The sequence below is a fragment of the Nipponia nippon genome, unplaced genomic scaffold (assembly GCF_047370975.1).
Source record: "Nipponia nippon isolate SJK-2023a ecotype South Korea unplaced genomic scaffold, ASM4737097v1 scaffold_6, whole genome shotgun sequence".
In the NCBI taxonomy this organism is placed as follows: Eukaryota; Metazoa; Chordata; class Aves; order Pelecaniformes; family Threskiornithidae; genus Nipponia; species Nipponia nippon.
In genome coordinates this window covers 12,644,979-12,662,187 of record NW_028262380.1, presented here as the reverse complement: position 1 = coordinate 12,662,187, position 17,209 = coordinate 12,644,979, and the positions used below count along the sequence as shown (strand labels likewise).

Below are 17,209 nucleotides of genomic sequence, written 5' to 3'. Positions count from 1 at the left end.
CAGGAAGCTTTTGAGCTGTGTGGTTGTCTTCCATCATTTTGTTATACCTTTTCTTTTTCATTAGTGATTAGAGTGCTTCCATTTTTGACCAATATAGTGTTCTCATGTCTTTCTCAGCTCCTCATATGCCTCTTCCAACAGGAATACAGAATTAATCTCTGCCCCAAATGAAGAATCATCACCCTTTTTTTTTTCCTGCTGCCCTCATGACTTTGCAGCCATCTGTCCACATCTCATATTTATCATTCTCCATATGACAACCTTTTATCTCGTGGCATGGCTGGAGTACTAATGAGTCACCAATGCACACAATATCTCCTATTCAAAGTCTTGGCGGGCATCTCCTGCTCAGCCTCTCAGCCACAGAAGAGCCACAGTGTTCTTTATCTTATTTGCTAAGAAGACAGCTATTTTGGGTATCCTCATGACTCCACTCACAAGTGAGGGAGCAGTGAGGAGAGATACTTACTGGATGCGGTGCGCTTCACACATGACACCGATTCAGGTTTCTTTGGCTGGCTATTTAAAGTTCTCCCTTTTCCGGTGATCCCGTTAGCAGTCACAGGAGGCTTCTTGCCTTTAAACTGTTTGAAAACAAAAGTACAAATGGGCTCCAGCTATTCCTGTGCCACTGGCGTTACAGTCACCCTTTCATCAAGGGCAATGCTTGACAAAAAGCCGCCTGCTCAGAGAGCCTTAATAGAACTCATTGATTGAGCTGGAGACGGCGCTTACTCCAGAGATGTCGACTCTGAGAGCTGCCTGCTCAGCGGGAGCCACACCAGCAATCACAGGATAACAATGGGATAAACTCCCCGTCTCTGGTGGCATCACAGTCTCCAATTATTTAGAACTGTGGCATTTACTATATTAAGAAAGCCCTTGCGAGGCAGAAAAGTTGTACCTTTGAATAATTTTACACAGTAAAGCTTCTTGAAACACAGATTTGTCAGAGTTAATTTCATACAGAAAAACCCAACAGGGTTTGCCACACAAAAATTCAACACTGTTTCTTATTTACTGTATGACCTTGCCATCTTTGTGGAGCATGGGTTGGGTTTTGGTTTTTTTTTTTTTTTTCAAAACAATATAATTATTTCATATTTTTAAATGTTAGGTGTTAACATACCAGTTTCCTCTTATGCAACTTCTAGCTACTAATTAAAAGTCTTCCTTACTTATAAAAAGGCAACCTCTCATAATGGCCAGGTAAGCTCACAAGATTACATGCACATTTCTTGTCCAAAGGGTTTCCATTTAGAGGGCTCTCCTGCAATGTACTGAACCCTGGGAAGAGCAACACTGTCCTGACTAATCGTAGTGTTTCCATGGGGATGCCGTACCCCAGCACAGGGCATACGTGTGCCATGCTCTGGCCACCTGCTTCCAAAAGCTTTTGAGGACTGAACTGGGAGTGCAACGAGAAGCCTGCTGCTGCAGCCAGGGATCAGGGCAATTTATTGCTTGGGTCCATCTCTGACTCTGCAATTTCACTGAGTTCTAATATTCCAATATGGAATTTTTGTAAGGGTTAAGTGAGTTAACATGCAATGCCAGGTACCTTATACAAGGGGAACAATTAGCTAACTGTTCCATTTCAGATTAGATTGAAAACCACCCATCTTTGTGATACATTCACAGGCTTATGCCAATGACCAGCTTTTGGAGACTGACTGCAGGCTCTAGAAAAGGTCCCTGGGGTGGCTGTGAGCGAGGCTTGCTCTGCCCCCCTGCTGGGGTCTGCCTGTCTGCTACTGAGGCTGGGCACACAGGATTTCATCTGCTCTGTAGCTTCACATTTCAGCTGAGGTCCAGAAGCCTGAGGCCACCCTCAGAAAGCAGCATAGACATAGGCTTAGGTTTTTTTTCAGGGGAAGAAAATAACAGGCAGTAATTTAAATATGGTATATACATACTATAATCAATATAATGTAGTATATATATAATATGATATATGTAATGATATATATGTATATTCACAATATATATAACCATAGTGCATACAATATACAGATTAGTAAAAATCTAGAGAGGCAAATTTGCTGTCACAGCCAGGTCATATTTCACTTTTTTTTTTTTTTGAAGTCATCACTGCCTAAGGAGACAGAAGGTGACTAGATATGCATTCAGGTTAAGTTTGGAAGGTCACATTTATTTTTTTTGTTATTATCCACAATCTGTAAATCATCAAGAACCTGTGGGGAAAGCCTTTCCCAGGTGCCAATACTTCCACATCAGAATTTACAACTTAGCAAACCTGTTTCATTTGCAGTGGACTCATGACTAAACTCTAAGCACTTCAGTGCTAACACTAAGGGACTGAAATAGCCCAAGGCCCTTAAGATAACAACCAGATAAACAGAACAGACAAAAAAATAAAAAGCTTTGTTAAGTATTAAATAGTACAGTACCTGTGAGCCAGATCCCCTCCCCACAGCAGAGGTATTAGTGACAGACTGAGCAGAAGACAGATTGGATGAGACAGGGTATTTGTAATGGTTAGAGGAGAGTTTGTCAGTAGATAACCTATTGGGTTTTCTGTCAGCTGGCGGATAGCGCGCAAAGATTTTTGGAGACGGCAAGTTATCGTACAGGCCTGCGTTATCATAAAGCATTTCTTCTCCAATGTTCCTGCTACGAGAAGAAGGAAAGCCATCTTCTGGTTCCCACTGCAACACATACACTTTGGCAGTTAGTAAACAATACACCATGCGGAACCTCCTAAGTGAAATTCAAACATTAGTAATTCTTTTGACCATAGCAAGCCCTCGGTTTTTAGCAAGCATATGCTTATTGCTTACACTTGAGTCAAACTATTTAGAAAGAGGGGAGGACACAGTGTGGAAAGGAAGCATTGCATTACATATCTCGTAGCCTCAGTCCTGTGCATTTTCCATAGTATGAGCAAACCGGTACTATCCTATCACCCTTGCTGTTTCATAGACTGCATCTTCAGTTGTTAGCTCTAGCACTGAGGGGGCACAAGCAGACTGTCTTAACAGGGGGATACTCGCAGGCTACAAAGATGAATCTGTGGAATTACATCTGGTACATGAGTTGTTAAAAGTAATATGGCCTAACAGTTAGCATAAGCCAAGAGGGTTTTTTCTTTTTTTTTTCTTTCTTCAGGCTATATGTCTTTCCAGTGAATACCAGCTGCTGGTATGCTAGTATTACATTCTATTTGCTGGAGAATTATTATTCTGAGCTATCCAGCTAAAATAGCTACAGGCCATTCCTTTTTTATTTTTTTTTTCCTTTTCTTTTCAGAAAAATGGAAAGCTCAACAACAATACTCCAGTGATTCATACAATTAATCTTAAAAGAAACCAGCCTGGTTGCCAAATATCCTTCCTTAATCCAGCCTGGCTATGGCAGTACACTACTCATACAAAGGCTTGAGCACATCCACGCACGACACATACAGCCTACTCACCACACGTGGTCGTGTGTTGTTCCCAAGAGGTGTTTTCTACCATCTTTCTGACATTACTAAGACATGATGGAGGTCTGAACTTGCAGTCCACTTAACACTTTGAAACTCTGAATATCTCTTGAGTTCAGCCTTAGTGGGGGCCTTTCTGAAGCAGCCCAGCTTAAGAGCTGACACAGGCTGTAGCTCCCCTGTAAATCTTCCTGAAAACCACCTATTGCTATGGGTTAATATCCTCTATGTGTTAAACCCTATTACACACCTGCCTACGATGAGCTCTGCAAATTATAAAGATGGAAGTGACCACTGTGGTTCTCCTTCGGCATGAGCAGTACCTGCTGTCATGACGAATGCGGCCCCAGGGACTGAGTGTTTCGGTTTTTGTTTGTTTTGTTTTTTTTTTTCCCCAACAGACACCAAAAAGTGCCTGGTGTGACTGAGTCCTTAATATTGCCAGGTCCAGTGTGATCTAAAAAATACCCCCTCAAGTGAGTATTATATTCAAGGACTTGGCAACAAATCATCAACAGGCAACTGCTTTCTAAATGCATGTTGGCTCACATGCAGGTTAATGTAAACAGTATGTCCCACACCCCTAATACTCTGTAGGTGTGAGAGAAGTTTGCAGCCCCCAACCAAAAAAAATAGGAGTTCATTTGGAAACTGCCCAGTGGGGCTTTTTAGGTAATATAATTTTCAGATGTCCATGCATTCAACACATGCAAACCATTTGTTCTGTGCAAATTCAATTCTTACCGATCCATTTATGCAGGGAACATCATCATAATGAAGTGCCATTCCACTCGGACAGGCGTAGCCATTGGCAGTGCTTCCCCGATATGGATTTGTAGATATAACTCGCCTGTTCATAAAACTGAATAAAGCAAAATAAAAATAATAAAAACCAGTGCTTAAACTTAAGTCAAAATGATGATTCAGTGGTATGTTCCCTGTATGTGATTATGTAGCCTGGAAGCACATATCTTCTCACTTTTGCAGGAAAGCTGAGGACAGTTTTCCTTCTTTTGCTACTCACATGTTGCTGCTAGCAGCCAACATTACAACATATGTTCCTGTACTCCATTCTTACAGTGGGGATAAGACTGTGTGAAAGCCAGGAGGACAACAGCTGTAACTGCTCAGTGGTATGTTTACATGGGAACCTGCTGATCTGTGTTATAAACTAGCTTGCCAGTGTCCCGTAAGTGTTCCCTTCTTGCCTGCAGGTGTTTCTGGGTGCATGCACGTTCAGGGGGGATGCGACCTTAGGAACTCGGAGAAACAAGAACCAAATCCAGCAAAAATTTGTAAAAAAAGTGGAACTTTGACAAAATCGAAGTTCACATATCTATCAAAATTTGCTGAATATTTTCTTCCTCAAAATCTGGGAATTTTTCATTTCCATATCAGAACTTTTGGCTGGGTAGAGTGTGCACAATGGCACTGTGCTTCCCAACTCTCTGTGTCGGTAACTGTGCACGCAAACACTCTACATGCTTATTCTTGCTCTGTTTCACACGGTGTATGTGAGCCCTCTGGACACTTCAAAAGGGATATAAAAATCATAGAATCATAGAATCATTTAGGTTGGAAAAGACCTTTAAGATCATTGAAACTAACTGTAAACCTAACATTGCCAATCCCACCACTAAACCATGTCCTCAAGCACCACGTCTACCCGTCTTTTAAATACCTCCAGGGATGGAGACTCAACCACTTCCCTGGGCAGCCTGTTCCAGCGCTTGACAACCCTTTCAGTGAAGAAATTTTTCCTAATATCCAACCTAAACCTCCCCTGGCGCAGCTTGAGGCCATTTTCTCTCATCCTATGACTTGTTACTTAGATACACTGTTATATATACTGTTATATGTATGTATATGTTTGTTTATTTATCCTCCCCTCTCCCCAGAATCAACATTGCAGCTTGCTTTACTGGAATTCTGCAGAACACATGCAAGATATCACGGACTACAACGGACTTTATGTTGGGAGCAAAGATCTAACAATGCAGAACATGGCAGAATCAGGCCCGATAGCATAGACAACCCCAAGGGTGAGTTTTCCATTGTAGCAACCGCTGAAATTGAACTAGATAGAGAATAATTTCTATAGCTTTAGGTGTATGTGAATGGGAAAACAAAGCTGTCCATCCCAAACAATGGAACTATTCAGACTCTGTGCTGACACTCATAAAATATGATAAATCCCTATTAAAGCAGAGAGGGTCTTCTGTAGTGCTGGCCCGAGCTCAAGAATGCTGTGGTTTCAACAGTTGCTTTCTTTGGGCTTTGGAATAACATGGAGTCCACTGAGTTTCTCATTCAGAGGGAGAAAGCCCTCATCCAGCTGTGGCTCACCTGAGCCACAGGAGACCCGGGCTCAACCGGAGGGATGAACCTGCCCAGTTTGGTGTGAACCTTTCAGGGCAGGGCAGGGGTGGAATAATCATTAAGACGGAAGCTTTTCTTACTTCAAAGAAAGAAACAACAAAAAGCACAAGATAAATCCCATTATAAAAATATTTTTAACTTTATCTTATCTCATACTTTATTAGACATTATTAAAGGGCTGCATTTGTTTACTGTTCCTCTTAACGAAGAACATTACTCAGGTGTTTCTGGTTAGTCTGAAGGACTGCGTTTGGAGCCATTATTGTATTTCTTTCTATTTAAGTAGTGTGATGCACAATAACCATGTCTGAAAACTGGGATATTCATTAATGATATCTGATGCACCTGTAGCAACTATGGCCACCACCAAAGGAAGCTAAGATTTATCTAAATATCTGCAAGCACTTCATAAGCATTATTTCATTAAGCCTCATTAATCGTGTTTACAGACGCATCCATGTAAGTTAACTATTCTGAAACTGCTAGATGGGAAAGCAAATGGAGACAACTTGCTTGGAAGCATTTTTTCTTCAGCCTTTCCTAGATACCTAATGATTTAGATGAAGAAAATTGATGGGACTATTAATGAAGAGCTGATCGTTTTGCAAAGCATCAGTCTCAGGAAACGAATAATCAATAATCCTGAAGTGACTGTGATAATCAAAGCTTTAATGATAACTGCAGTTAATTTGGAATACTGATATTCATTCTATAAAGGGCAGCGATAGTATTTTATTAACACTTAAGTATCATTGTCATTCCTCCTCATTTTCTCAGAGTAGCTGAAAATCAGCAGCCAGCTACTCTAGCTGCTTATCAACAGGCTCTTAAGAGTCTTTTAAAGACGCTCAATGAATTTTAACTAATTCTTAATAGGGGAATTCTGCTATTTTGCAAGTTGTTTGACATTCCTTTCTAACATGTGGTCTAGTTGCATATGTTTTTTCACTTGGCTCCAATTAATATCACATTTGTTCAGAAAAGAAAGCCGAGCAGTATTCAGGGGGAAAAGGTTTCCATTCTATTTCTTTCTTAAATGTGGTTATTGCTAGATGCTGACTGAAGCAAAAATACATGTCAACACAGGATAAACTTTTTGAGTCCTATTAACTTCAAAACAAATATTAATGTAAGTATGTAAGCTAAGTGCATTTTGATCCTATTATCAAAATTATCTGGTTTTCACAAAAGTGGGCTTGTGGTAACACTGAGTCACTTTGGTTTCTATCAGAAGTCATTCAAACCAGATCCTGAATGAAGCTGCCCGTTTTCTCTTGTTAAAGCTCTCTTAACACCTCGCTAATGGCAGGGGAGTCTTCTTTTGGAAAACTCTGAAGCTTTTGGGTTGGTTTTTTTTTTTTTTTTTGCATTGTCAGTCTGTTTAAAGTTATAATGGGCAGATGGGGTGTCAGTCTCTAATATATTAAGTCACACAAATTCCAAATTTGTGTGGGTAGTCTCATTTTGCAGCGAGATGAGGGATGATGCCTTTGCCAGCTGTCTTCTCAGGCCACCCACTTTCTGACCCCGGGAAAGCATGGGGTACATCTGCAGCAGGGCATCCCGCCTGTCCCAGCTGTTCCTTCACTCCCGTTTCTAAACAACCTCATCTAGCCAAGGAAAAATGACAGTCTCTTCTCACCAAAGACTGCTTTAACGCCTAAATTGATTTGAACATGTAAATCACTATATATGCTAAGTATGCACTGCTTTTCTTAGCACAGGAGGGGTGACGGGGAATTCACTGTACTTATTTGCAATTTAAACAGAGTTCCTGTGCTGTGCCCTAGACACCTTCCCAATTTCCACCTCCTAAATTAAACCCCAGAAATTAATTGGACTGGTGTGAGCTTGATGAAGTTTTTAATTAATCAGAAAAGAACTTGAGAAGGAAACGCTGAGAATGTGACTGTCCAAGACTTAAATTTGCTGTGCATTTTTAGTGTTTAGCATATATTGGCCAATATTGGCTATATGTACAGCAAATACAGCCAACAGATAAACGTGAACTACATAGCTGCATATTTATTTAATTTTCAGAATATCTGTCCTCTTCCAGGGATAGTTCTAAGTCTTCGGGCAAAACAAAATATTAAAATATAGCCTTTGATAAGGAGACTTACTGAAAAAATGAGTAAAGATTTTAGTGAAGTTGGGTGGTGTCTGCATCTTTTACAGAACTCAGCACCATGCCAACACAATAATCATAAACACATCTAACATACTGCAATGCTGAAACACTTCAGGAGTTCAATATCTGGCAAAGGGGGGTGGATTCTGATAAGCTCTCTTGGCACTGGAGTTAACATATGGATATAAGTTCTCACAGTACTGGAAACACCCAGGTAGCTGAACACCTCTCACCAGAATGTCTGTTTGGCAGCCTGGATGACGCTTGCCGTCATTTCCACGTCGATGTAGTCGTAGTGCAGAGCTCCGGGGTCTGTCGAAGACCCTGTTTCCGCCAGCAAAATTCCTATCCATCTGCCCATGTCTTCGGAGGAGGATGCCTGTAAGGAGAGGGCAAGGGTGTACGTCAGGTCTTTAGTCTGCCACAGAGCTGAGCATTATTTCAAAACAGCGCATTCTTCTTGGCTGACAAATTGCTACCACATTGTATGAGAGCCTCTGCTCTCTCTGCTGAACCCCAGGATTTCTTATTAAATCTGCTTTGCTAGAAGGAGTGCACTTCAAGTAAGCTATGTGCTTATCAGTTATGGTGTAATACGAAGTGAGTAATCTCCAAAAAAGAAGAAAAATAGTTGTTTAAGGCTAGTGGATTTAGATTCAAGTCATGCTTATTTTAGACTTCAGAAAATTGAAAGCTATAACAGAATTATTTTCCTATGCTAGGCTGGGGGATTTTAGTTAGGATGACTCCTAAGAAGAAAATCTTAGTCCTAAGTAGAAACGAGAGGCAAAAAACAATGAAACAGTAGAAGAAATTTTAGTGTTGGTTTTTGAAAAATTCCAATACATTTGTCTAGATGATGGCATTTATATTCCTAATGGCACAAGTACAAACATGAATACTGTAAAAATAATTTTTAATTTTTCATATTTTGCTTAAGTCATCAATTGCAAAGTTAAACAGTAGCAAAATAAATAATGGAAAAAAGGGGGAGCAAGGAAACTGTGTGGTTTCTAAATTTCTCATTCTTTTCAAATATTTCATTGCCTTTCACAGTTCCTTGAGCTGCTTTCTAGTTTTTCAACTTCTCTGAATTGCTCACATACAACAGGCCTGGTTGCAAGGATAGGAGACTAACGTGACCTGCAGCTGGAAATTCAAAGTGTCAAAGTGTCCATCCTGCCACTGAAAACAAAAGGTTGCCTCCTCCTGTATCTTCATTATACTTCACTTTAAGTGTCTTCTCATTTCAGCTTTCAAAATATGATGAATAAAGCCCCTGAGAAAATCCTGACCCACCTAACAGAGATGAAGGCATGACCTTCGTAGTGTGAGGAGTGTGCCTGTGTGCACACGTGTGGTGTGTCAAGAGACTCACCAGGATGCTGGCACACTATTTTCTTACTGCAGAATTACCTTAATACAGATACAGACTGAGCAAAAGTGGTTCACATAAGTAGCAGACAAATGAGAGTGAAGAGCTCTAGGGTTCCCATCAACAGTGATCCATTATTTAATTATTGCTAAGTTATTTACCCAGAGTAATTATATCCCTGATGTAAAAGTGTGTATAGAGAAGAAGCAGGGATATTTTACTAACAGGTCAAGGGAAGGTCAGGGTAGAGAAAACCATCTTACTGAGAACATTTCTGAACTGCATTAAAACTCAGTTCTCTCTTTGACTACAACTCTAATATTTTTTTTCTCCTTCCAGTATTTATTATCCAGCTCTACAATAATATTATTGCAAAGATTTTTTTGAATGGCCAGGTTATATGAAAGTGCTTCTCTAATTTAGCTTGTGGGTTTTCCTACAAGTCATAGCCATTAGCAACCACCGCACCTCCAGCACAGCAACCTCCTGCCCATTTCGGAGCAGGCGGAAGGTCAGGGGATGCTTCGAATCCAGTCCCGGGATGACTTCACAGCCACGGAGAGGGATAGAAACAATGTGGGTCTTCAGATCTGTCCTGTCCTTGTGGAAAATGAGTTTATTATCTTTCACCCTGCACCACCGCTCACGCCAACGGTTATTTGAAAGCACGTTGAGATATCCTGCAATAAAATGTAACATGAGATATTTTACTCCTGACTTTTTTTGAAAAGGAAAAAAAAGAAACTTACTTTTCAATGTAATGCTAGCACTTAAACAACTTATTCCTCTTATAATAGAAAGTCCAGATGGATTTTTGGAAGACAAATAAATGACCCTGCTCCACTTCTTTTAATGAAAACGTTCACTGTGCCAATAAACTAGAAAAAAGCATATAAAGATGTGATCCCGCTCATGTGCAAATGGCTGTTCTGTTAGTCACTGCAGCAGCTGGATGAGCAGGAGCACACCGATCCCCAAGACTTTAGTAAGAATGGGAGAAGGACAGTGATAAAAAGATATGTACACAGTCGATGTACAGCAGAAGACCCACCTTCTCCATGTGTAATGGCTTTGATAACTGTGGCTGACCAAAATTTTCTGGGAAAATTACAGCTCATGTTATACAATTAGGTGATGAGCTACCTTCTGTAACATCCAAAATCAGTGTTTTAAAGACCTACTAAGCATTGATGTTATATGTTCTAATTTCATTTAGAAAGAAGAATGCACATTTGGTTTGCAACACTTTTAAAGCCGAATTTAAAAGATCACTACCGATGCCAATAAAAATAAAATTCATATTGGTTTAAAATTCAAGAAGTAAATGTATATGAAATTTAGCTAAACTTTAAGAGAAAAGACAAAGTTGGTTTTTTTTTTCCCCCCAGGGATAATACAGTACCCTTACAACAAATAAAAATTTCATGACCAAAGTGCCTTTAAAAAAACCCCCACTTTTCTTACCATGCTCTGTATCGCATACAGTGTCTAGGCATATAATACCATTAAATGGGGAGTTTTGTGTTTTTCCTTCTCTGTCCCATAGCAACAATCATTCCAGACTTAAACCTTAAAATCAAGACAATACCCAATTTTCCTACCTTACTCTAGTTTGTGAATGAAAAAAAAAAAAAAATCTTTTGCTTTTGCTTCCACATTACAAGCGGTACATGAATTCAGCATGTTGCTGCTTCCAAACAGGCTATAAAGAGGGAAACAAATTATATCTTGCACAGACCAGAATTAATGTAAAAAAATTGTCTTCTATCTCAGGTCTGATTTTCATTTAACCCTGTTGGATAGCTAGCTATCTCTTTGGTTTTCATTAAAACTATGACTTATCATTAATTTTTCTGGGTTTCCCTTCCAACATTATGGTTCCAATGTCAAAGCTTGATCCAACAGGATATAGCAGATCAGAATTGCACACATCTTGGAAGGTGCCATAAAAAAAAGGAGGATGTGCACAGTCCTCTGATTTTGGCTCCTTGTGATGATCACACTCTCCAGCTCTCCTCCCTCCTCCTGTAACAAAACCCTGTATAGCTGTGCATTATAATATAATCCCTAGAAATGGAAAACCCTTCACATGCAAGCCAGCTGGCTTGTTTTGGAGTGAGAGTCCTTTTTTCAGACAGTACTTTTTTTCCCCCTCTGCTCCCAACATACCTCTCTGAAAAGCTCTTCCAAACCCTCCTACTTCACTTGAACTAAGCAGGATCCCATGCTCTTCCTCCCACATATCCCTACTTATAACTTCAACAGTTGATATGATGAAAATGTCTTGAGTGTGTCCCCAGTTGGGGCATTAGCACTTCAGCTTAGCCCAGGCGGACAAAGACCAGTGATGCTGTATGGAAGAGCTTTGCCATGACTCCGAGTGCAGGTGGGTTTCCATTTCTACTCTACCTGGGTGTCTGCTGCAGCCCCGCTGGGCTTTTCCCTTTGTTCATGGGAGGCAGAGCCTTTTAAAGTGTTAAAGCCTTCAACTATCGAGGAACCTCCCAGAGGGCACTGCACTGAGCCAAATTTTGTGGTGAGAAACTCCTTCTGCAAAGACTTCCTGCAATGACCAAAGCCTAGACACTTGTATATTTTCCTATGAAATCTGCAAGTGGTGTTGAGTAGAGCCAAATGCAGGCAATAGTAATGGCTATACTTATGTCCGTATCCGAAATAACGATAGAAATACTAGGAATTAGATTGTACAGCTGTGGTTAACGTCTCACATAATACAGAATAATCAATGGAGTATGAGTCCCCGGAAGTTTGAGCTTTTATGGAAGCCAGATGCTTCAGACAATGCATCTGGCTGGACACAGCTTTTCCCAGCTGTTCTTTTGGTTGATAAATCACATCTGTACTTAGCTGATGTATAGACATATATACACACACTTATTTAATCAAAGATTGCTTATGTGAATGATTCCCAAAGTGTGGCTTGAGAGCCACCTGTGATCTATGAAGTTCTCACTGGTGGTCCATGGATCTGCTTCTTTCACATTGCGCAAGCATCTATCACACTTCGTGCACTGATGAGTTCTGCCTGCTGCTGCCTCATCACAGATTTCTGGGTTCCCCAAAGTTTTCCTAGTCAATTGAAGGGGAAAAGGCAAATCCAAATTCAGAATCTGGTGCAACTTCTTCACAGCTTTCTTTCTATGGAAATTTTTTTTTTTTAAGGGATTGGGGGAAGGGTGGGTTCAACCTTATTCACCTATGGAAGTGTTAATACTGGAGCACCAGAAGGCAAACATGAGAATGTAAATACATTGCATTGTTTGAAAATACTAGAGCTGTGAGGACATCAGCTAAGTGCATTGCACAAAGTCCTAAATTGTGAGCAAACATTAACAGCTAAGATATACAAAACATAAGCATTTTCTGCATGCCTTTTTATATACTTCCTTGGTGCTGCCAAGCACTACAGCTGTCATATGGAGTGATCAACATTAGGAGTTCAAACAGCTTACTAGAAATGTGTTACTTCATTCAAGTGTTGCCCAGTATGTACCACTTTAGGAACCCACAATTAAACTCACTTTGGCTGAGGCCAGTCGACTTCTCTCTTGATTGTTATCCCATAAAACCTCACCACGATCTACCATAAAAGACTCAATCCCTTCCCAAGAACCTTCTTCTAATTCCTTGCCTAAATTTATTTCATAGTCCAGCCTATGTCATTTTAGATCCATTTGTTTGAAAACAGCTGCTTTTTTTTCCTACTTTTTGTCAACATGTCTCTTCCTCCTCACCTTTGCAAAGAGCAATGATATTCCTTCTGAGCCTGTGCTACTATTTTATTTAAAAAGTCAAGTTCTTCTAGTCTCTTTTCAAATGATAAGCTCTTGATTACTCTATTCCTCTTTCAGTCTGAGTGCATTCTTCTGATATTGGGGGAAGAATTATAGCAGTAAAAGAAATTTTAGAGGAATTTCTAGGCTAGAATTTTATAAAGTGTTAGTCGCAATGTGCATTTAAGACTCAAGGAGAAAAATCACTTACCGCATGTTGGAACATCTTCTTCAGCTGATGAGGTCTGTTCATCTGTTGATGGCTTTTTCTTTCCTAAACCAATGATCTTCGTTATTTTTTTCCCTGTTACTTTAGTCACAGTGCCCTTGGCTTCTGATTTTGAACTTTTTTTCCTCTTCACTATTAGGAAAGCAAAAGTGTGTATTTTAGTGTGTTTACATTAACCAATGAATAGAGAGAACCCAAATAAAAATAGTAGTTCAGACAAACAATCCTGTGCAAGATGAACATTTGTACAAAAGTTGCAGACTGCAATGAGATAAACATTATATGCCCTCTCCAATGCAGATGCCTATAAATAACCTCTGTGCTATAAAAATCATGGTGTTCAGAAGGATAAGAAAAACAAAAATCAAGCTTCTAATCTAATTTAATCTAATCAAGCTGGAAGTCTCTTTCCACAGCAGTCATTATCTAATTTATCAGTATGATTGAGGTACCTGCATATAAATTTAGCTCATATACACAAGAATAAAAATCCAGCCAGACGATCCTTCGTTGTTCCTAAACACTTACCTCAAAATACTTCAACAATTAAGTACACAACAAAGATAGAATATGCTTGCTTAGCAAAAATACTCCTGCCATGTACAATTAGGTTAAGGTATCTTATTACCATGGACTGTTTAGAAAGACAAGACATAAATTAGCTACTAACAATTAAATTAGTGGGATCAGTATAAGCATTCAATGGTTAGAAGTTGGCATTTTTTGTGATCATGAGGGCTTGGAAAGAAAAAGCTCTGCTGAAAAGAGGTATTTTGCTAACATCCAGTCTATGCTTCCATTAACTTAATATGATACTAGTAATATTACAGCTCTGTGCACTGAGGCATGTTGAGCTGCTGAACATAACATGGCAAGGACTATGGACATAATTTTTAAAAGTGCCTACCTGACTAAAATCCTAACAAATTTAAAAAAAAAGTTTCTAAGATTAAACAGAATCAGAAAAAAAAGACATTTTATTTGCAAAATAGAACACACAAAATGAGCTTTTAGAAATTGCATTCAGTGGCCTAATTTGGATTCCATCAACAGAGCAAAAGTCTCTCTGCTAACTGAAAGGGCAGCAAAAATATCCATCAACTTGCCCCGATACTTGATTTTGATGAAAAATACATTTAGGATAGTTACTGATTGAGCTGCTGTAACTTAATCCCTGACATATCAATTCCCTTTGCAACAGTGGTTATGGACTTGTGTAAGCTGAGGGAAAAAAAGCACCAAATGTTCATATGAGAAATGACTGTATGAATTGATGAACCGGGAAGAAGAATGCATAGAAAATAGAGAAGAAGTTTGGGACTCACAATGGGATAATTTATCATATTTAGTTTAATTGTTAGGATCACGGAACTTTATTTAGAAATTGTATCTGTAGCCAAGACTGTACAAATCTGTCACCTGCTGCATACGGTGCTGAGAGGAAAGGGCCACTTTTCAGGTGCGGATAGCTGTTCACCCGCAAACTCCAACACAGCGACACGCGTGTGCAAGCAAAGGTCTAATTCCCTCTTCCTAAGGGAAGGGTGTTAACAACTTACATTGTGCTCTCTAAACATGCAACGAGCTCCCATGTTGGAGGGAGGAAGGCCACCTGTCCCATCTGCTCATGTCACCCCCTGCCTGAGGGAAGACCCAAAGGCAGCACCTGCCTGCAGACAGGTTTCTGTCCCACGCAGCGGCAGCCGATGACCGGCTGTGGCTGTTGAGTCGGGAGGAGATGAAAAGCATTGAAAAAAGCCAGAGACTGAGAAAAACTCATCTCTCTGAGACAGAAGCCCAAAGGAACCATTCTCAGGAGCATGAACAGACAGTGGAATAAGCCCATTTCAGTGCTTTTTTGTTTTTCTGTTCTATCTTCCCTTCACGCTACTGTTTTTTTTTTTTTCCTGCAGAACTGAGAGGCAGCAGAAATAAGGCCTTCATGACTTAATCTTTTTGAGTCTAAAGAATATACTGATTGTCATGATTTTTGTCACAAAAGCCTTTTCTTCCCATTTCTTTCCCCACATCAAAACAAGCAGCTGGTTAAGAGCAGAGTAGAGGCTGGCCGATGGGTGACAGCTGGAGATGACTGCTCTCCGGAGTGTCCCTTCCCACATGCTCCCTTAAGTGTTTCCTATCCATTGTTTAAAAAAAATAGTGTAACTTCATCCAGAACCACTTAAAATGATGCCAGGGATGTTTTAATCTCCTTGCAATCATTAATGCCTATTATTTTTATTACTACATATTGAAGGTCACAACTCTCAAAAGCAAAGGAGGGTATTTTTAATTACCCTCCTTGAGACATCTAAGCTGGGGTGGTTTTCCAGCAGCATGTGCTCCATCAGCATGCCTCTTGTGGGGCACCTGAGCCACCAGGCACTTTTGGACATCATGGGCAACACAGCTTTGGGGTCACAGATGTTTCTCAGCAGGTTTCAGAGGCTAAAACAGTAGTGCGCTTTTTGAAAGCTTAGTAGAATCTAACCATGTACTACGACTTCTAGAAACCACAAAACCTGACATTGTTCTATACTGTTGGGTATGTCAGAGATCTGTATAGTCAGGAAATGTTGGAAAACGACCCAGGGAGAAGATAAAGGAAATGAGTCAAAAGGCGAGACAGCGCTGGCACCAAGGCCAGTATTGACATTGTGCTCACTGCAGCTCACATTACCCTTCAGCTTGACAGCTGCAGAAAAATGTCTTATCTAAACGATACCATTGCTACATGGCAAGTTAACAAAATCACAGAATTGCTTCTGCTTTGGGGAGCAGAGAGGGCGTTGGGGAAGAGAGCACAGGGGTTGAGTTTTTTTAGATATAACTCAGACAAAATCCCCTCTGGGTTTGGGACGTGCCTCTGTTACATTATAAGGACTACAAAACATGCATGGCTCCAAAGTAGCGTATGTAAAATAATATACATATATACTCACAAACCCACTGATATTACATCGTTATATACATTTTAGTATGTTAATATAAATGATCATACATAAGTTTATATACGTATGTATCTGTGTATACACACACATATATAAACTGTGTATATATGTGTATACATACATACATACATACATACATATATATATATATATATAAAAAAATACTCATGATTCTTTCCTTCTAGTATTCAGTGATAGCTTTTTTGCTTAGAAGCTATACACCGACTATTTATGTTGCCACTATTAGTCACAGTTACTAAAAGCAACTGTTAGTTGCCCACAGCGGTCGCTGAAGCTCTGAAAAACTGTACTCTTGAACACACAAAAGGCCAAGTCAAAATTTCTATATTCTGTTTCCTTATACTAGTTATATTGATTTTACCTGCACAATGACAACATCAAATGCCTTCTGTTACTGCAAAATTTTAAGGATTCACTCTTGACATAATTCAGCTTTCAAGTGAAATTGAATCCTAATAAACATATTCAAAAACTTTACTGCCTATTTTTAAAAGATAAAACCCAGGTATTTCACTACCTATCGCTCTCTATATGCACATTTTATTTACAGCAAGCATCTCTGGATCTGAGACGTACCTTGTTCTTTCCCATTGCACACAGTAGTGACGCCATTTTCCACAGCACCCTCCCCATCTGAGCTTGGCCTCTCAGATGACAACTTCTGCAGGGACAAGGAGGTTAGTTGACATACAATGTTGGCACCTTCGCCAAATGAAGTTTCATGAGTCAATTTAAAAGTATGCTTACTGTGAAATAAAACACATTTCAAGCACTCATCCACTTGGAAAACAAATAGAAGATACTAAAAAGTTTAGTTTTAAACTTTTTTTTTACATTGCCATATAGGCTTTAGAAAACCACATATAGTCACAGAAACCACAAAA

At 39.7% G+C, this 17,209-nt stretch overlaps 1 protein-coding gene across 3 annotated transcripts in view; it reads right to left on the bottom strand.

Annotated features, from left to right (window-relative positions):
* AFAP1 (actin filament associated protein 1) overlaps positions 1-17,209 on the bottom strand; it is a 116,913-nt gene that overhangs the window by 10,554 nt on the left and 89,150 nt on the right. For 2 of the 3 annotated variants that reach the window (XM_087737333.1, XM_087737334.1), the window contains exons 8-14: positions 16,902-16,986; positions 13,336-13,485; positions 9,799-10,010; positions 8,189-8,334; positions 4,190-4,307; positions 2,412-2,669; positions 470-584 (exon numbers count right to left, since the gene is read on the bottom strand). In XM_087737333.1, coding sequence (XP_087593459.1) covers positions 470-584; positions 2,412-2,669; positions 4,190-4,307; positions 8,189-8,334; positions 9,799-10,010; positions 13,336-13,485; positions 16,902-16,986 — 1,084 coding nt within the window. The remainder of the gene's footprint in view (positions 1-469; positions 585-2,411; positions 2,670-4,189; positions 4,308-8,188; positions 8,335-9,798; positions 10,011-13,335; positions 13,486-16,901; positions 16,987-17,209) is intronic. The other variant, XM_087737335.1, reaches the window with a different exon arrangement.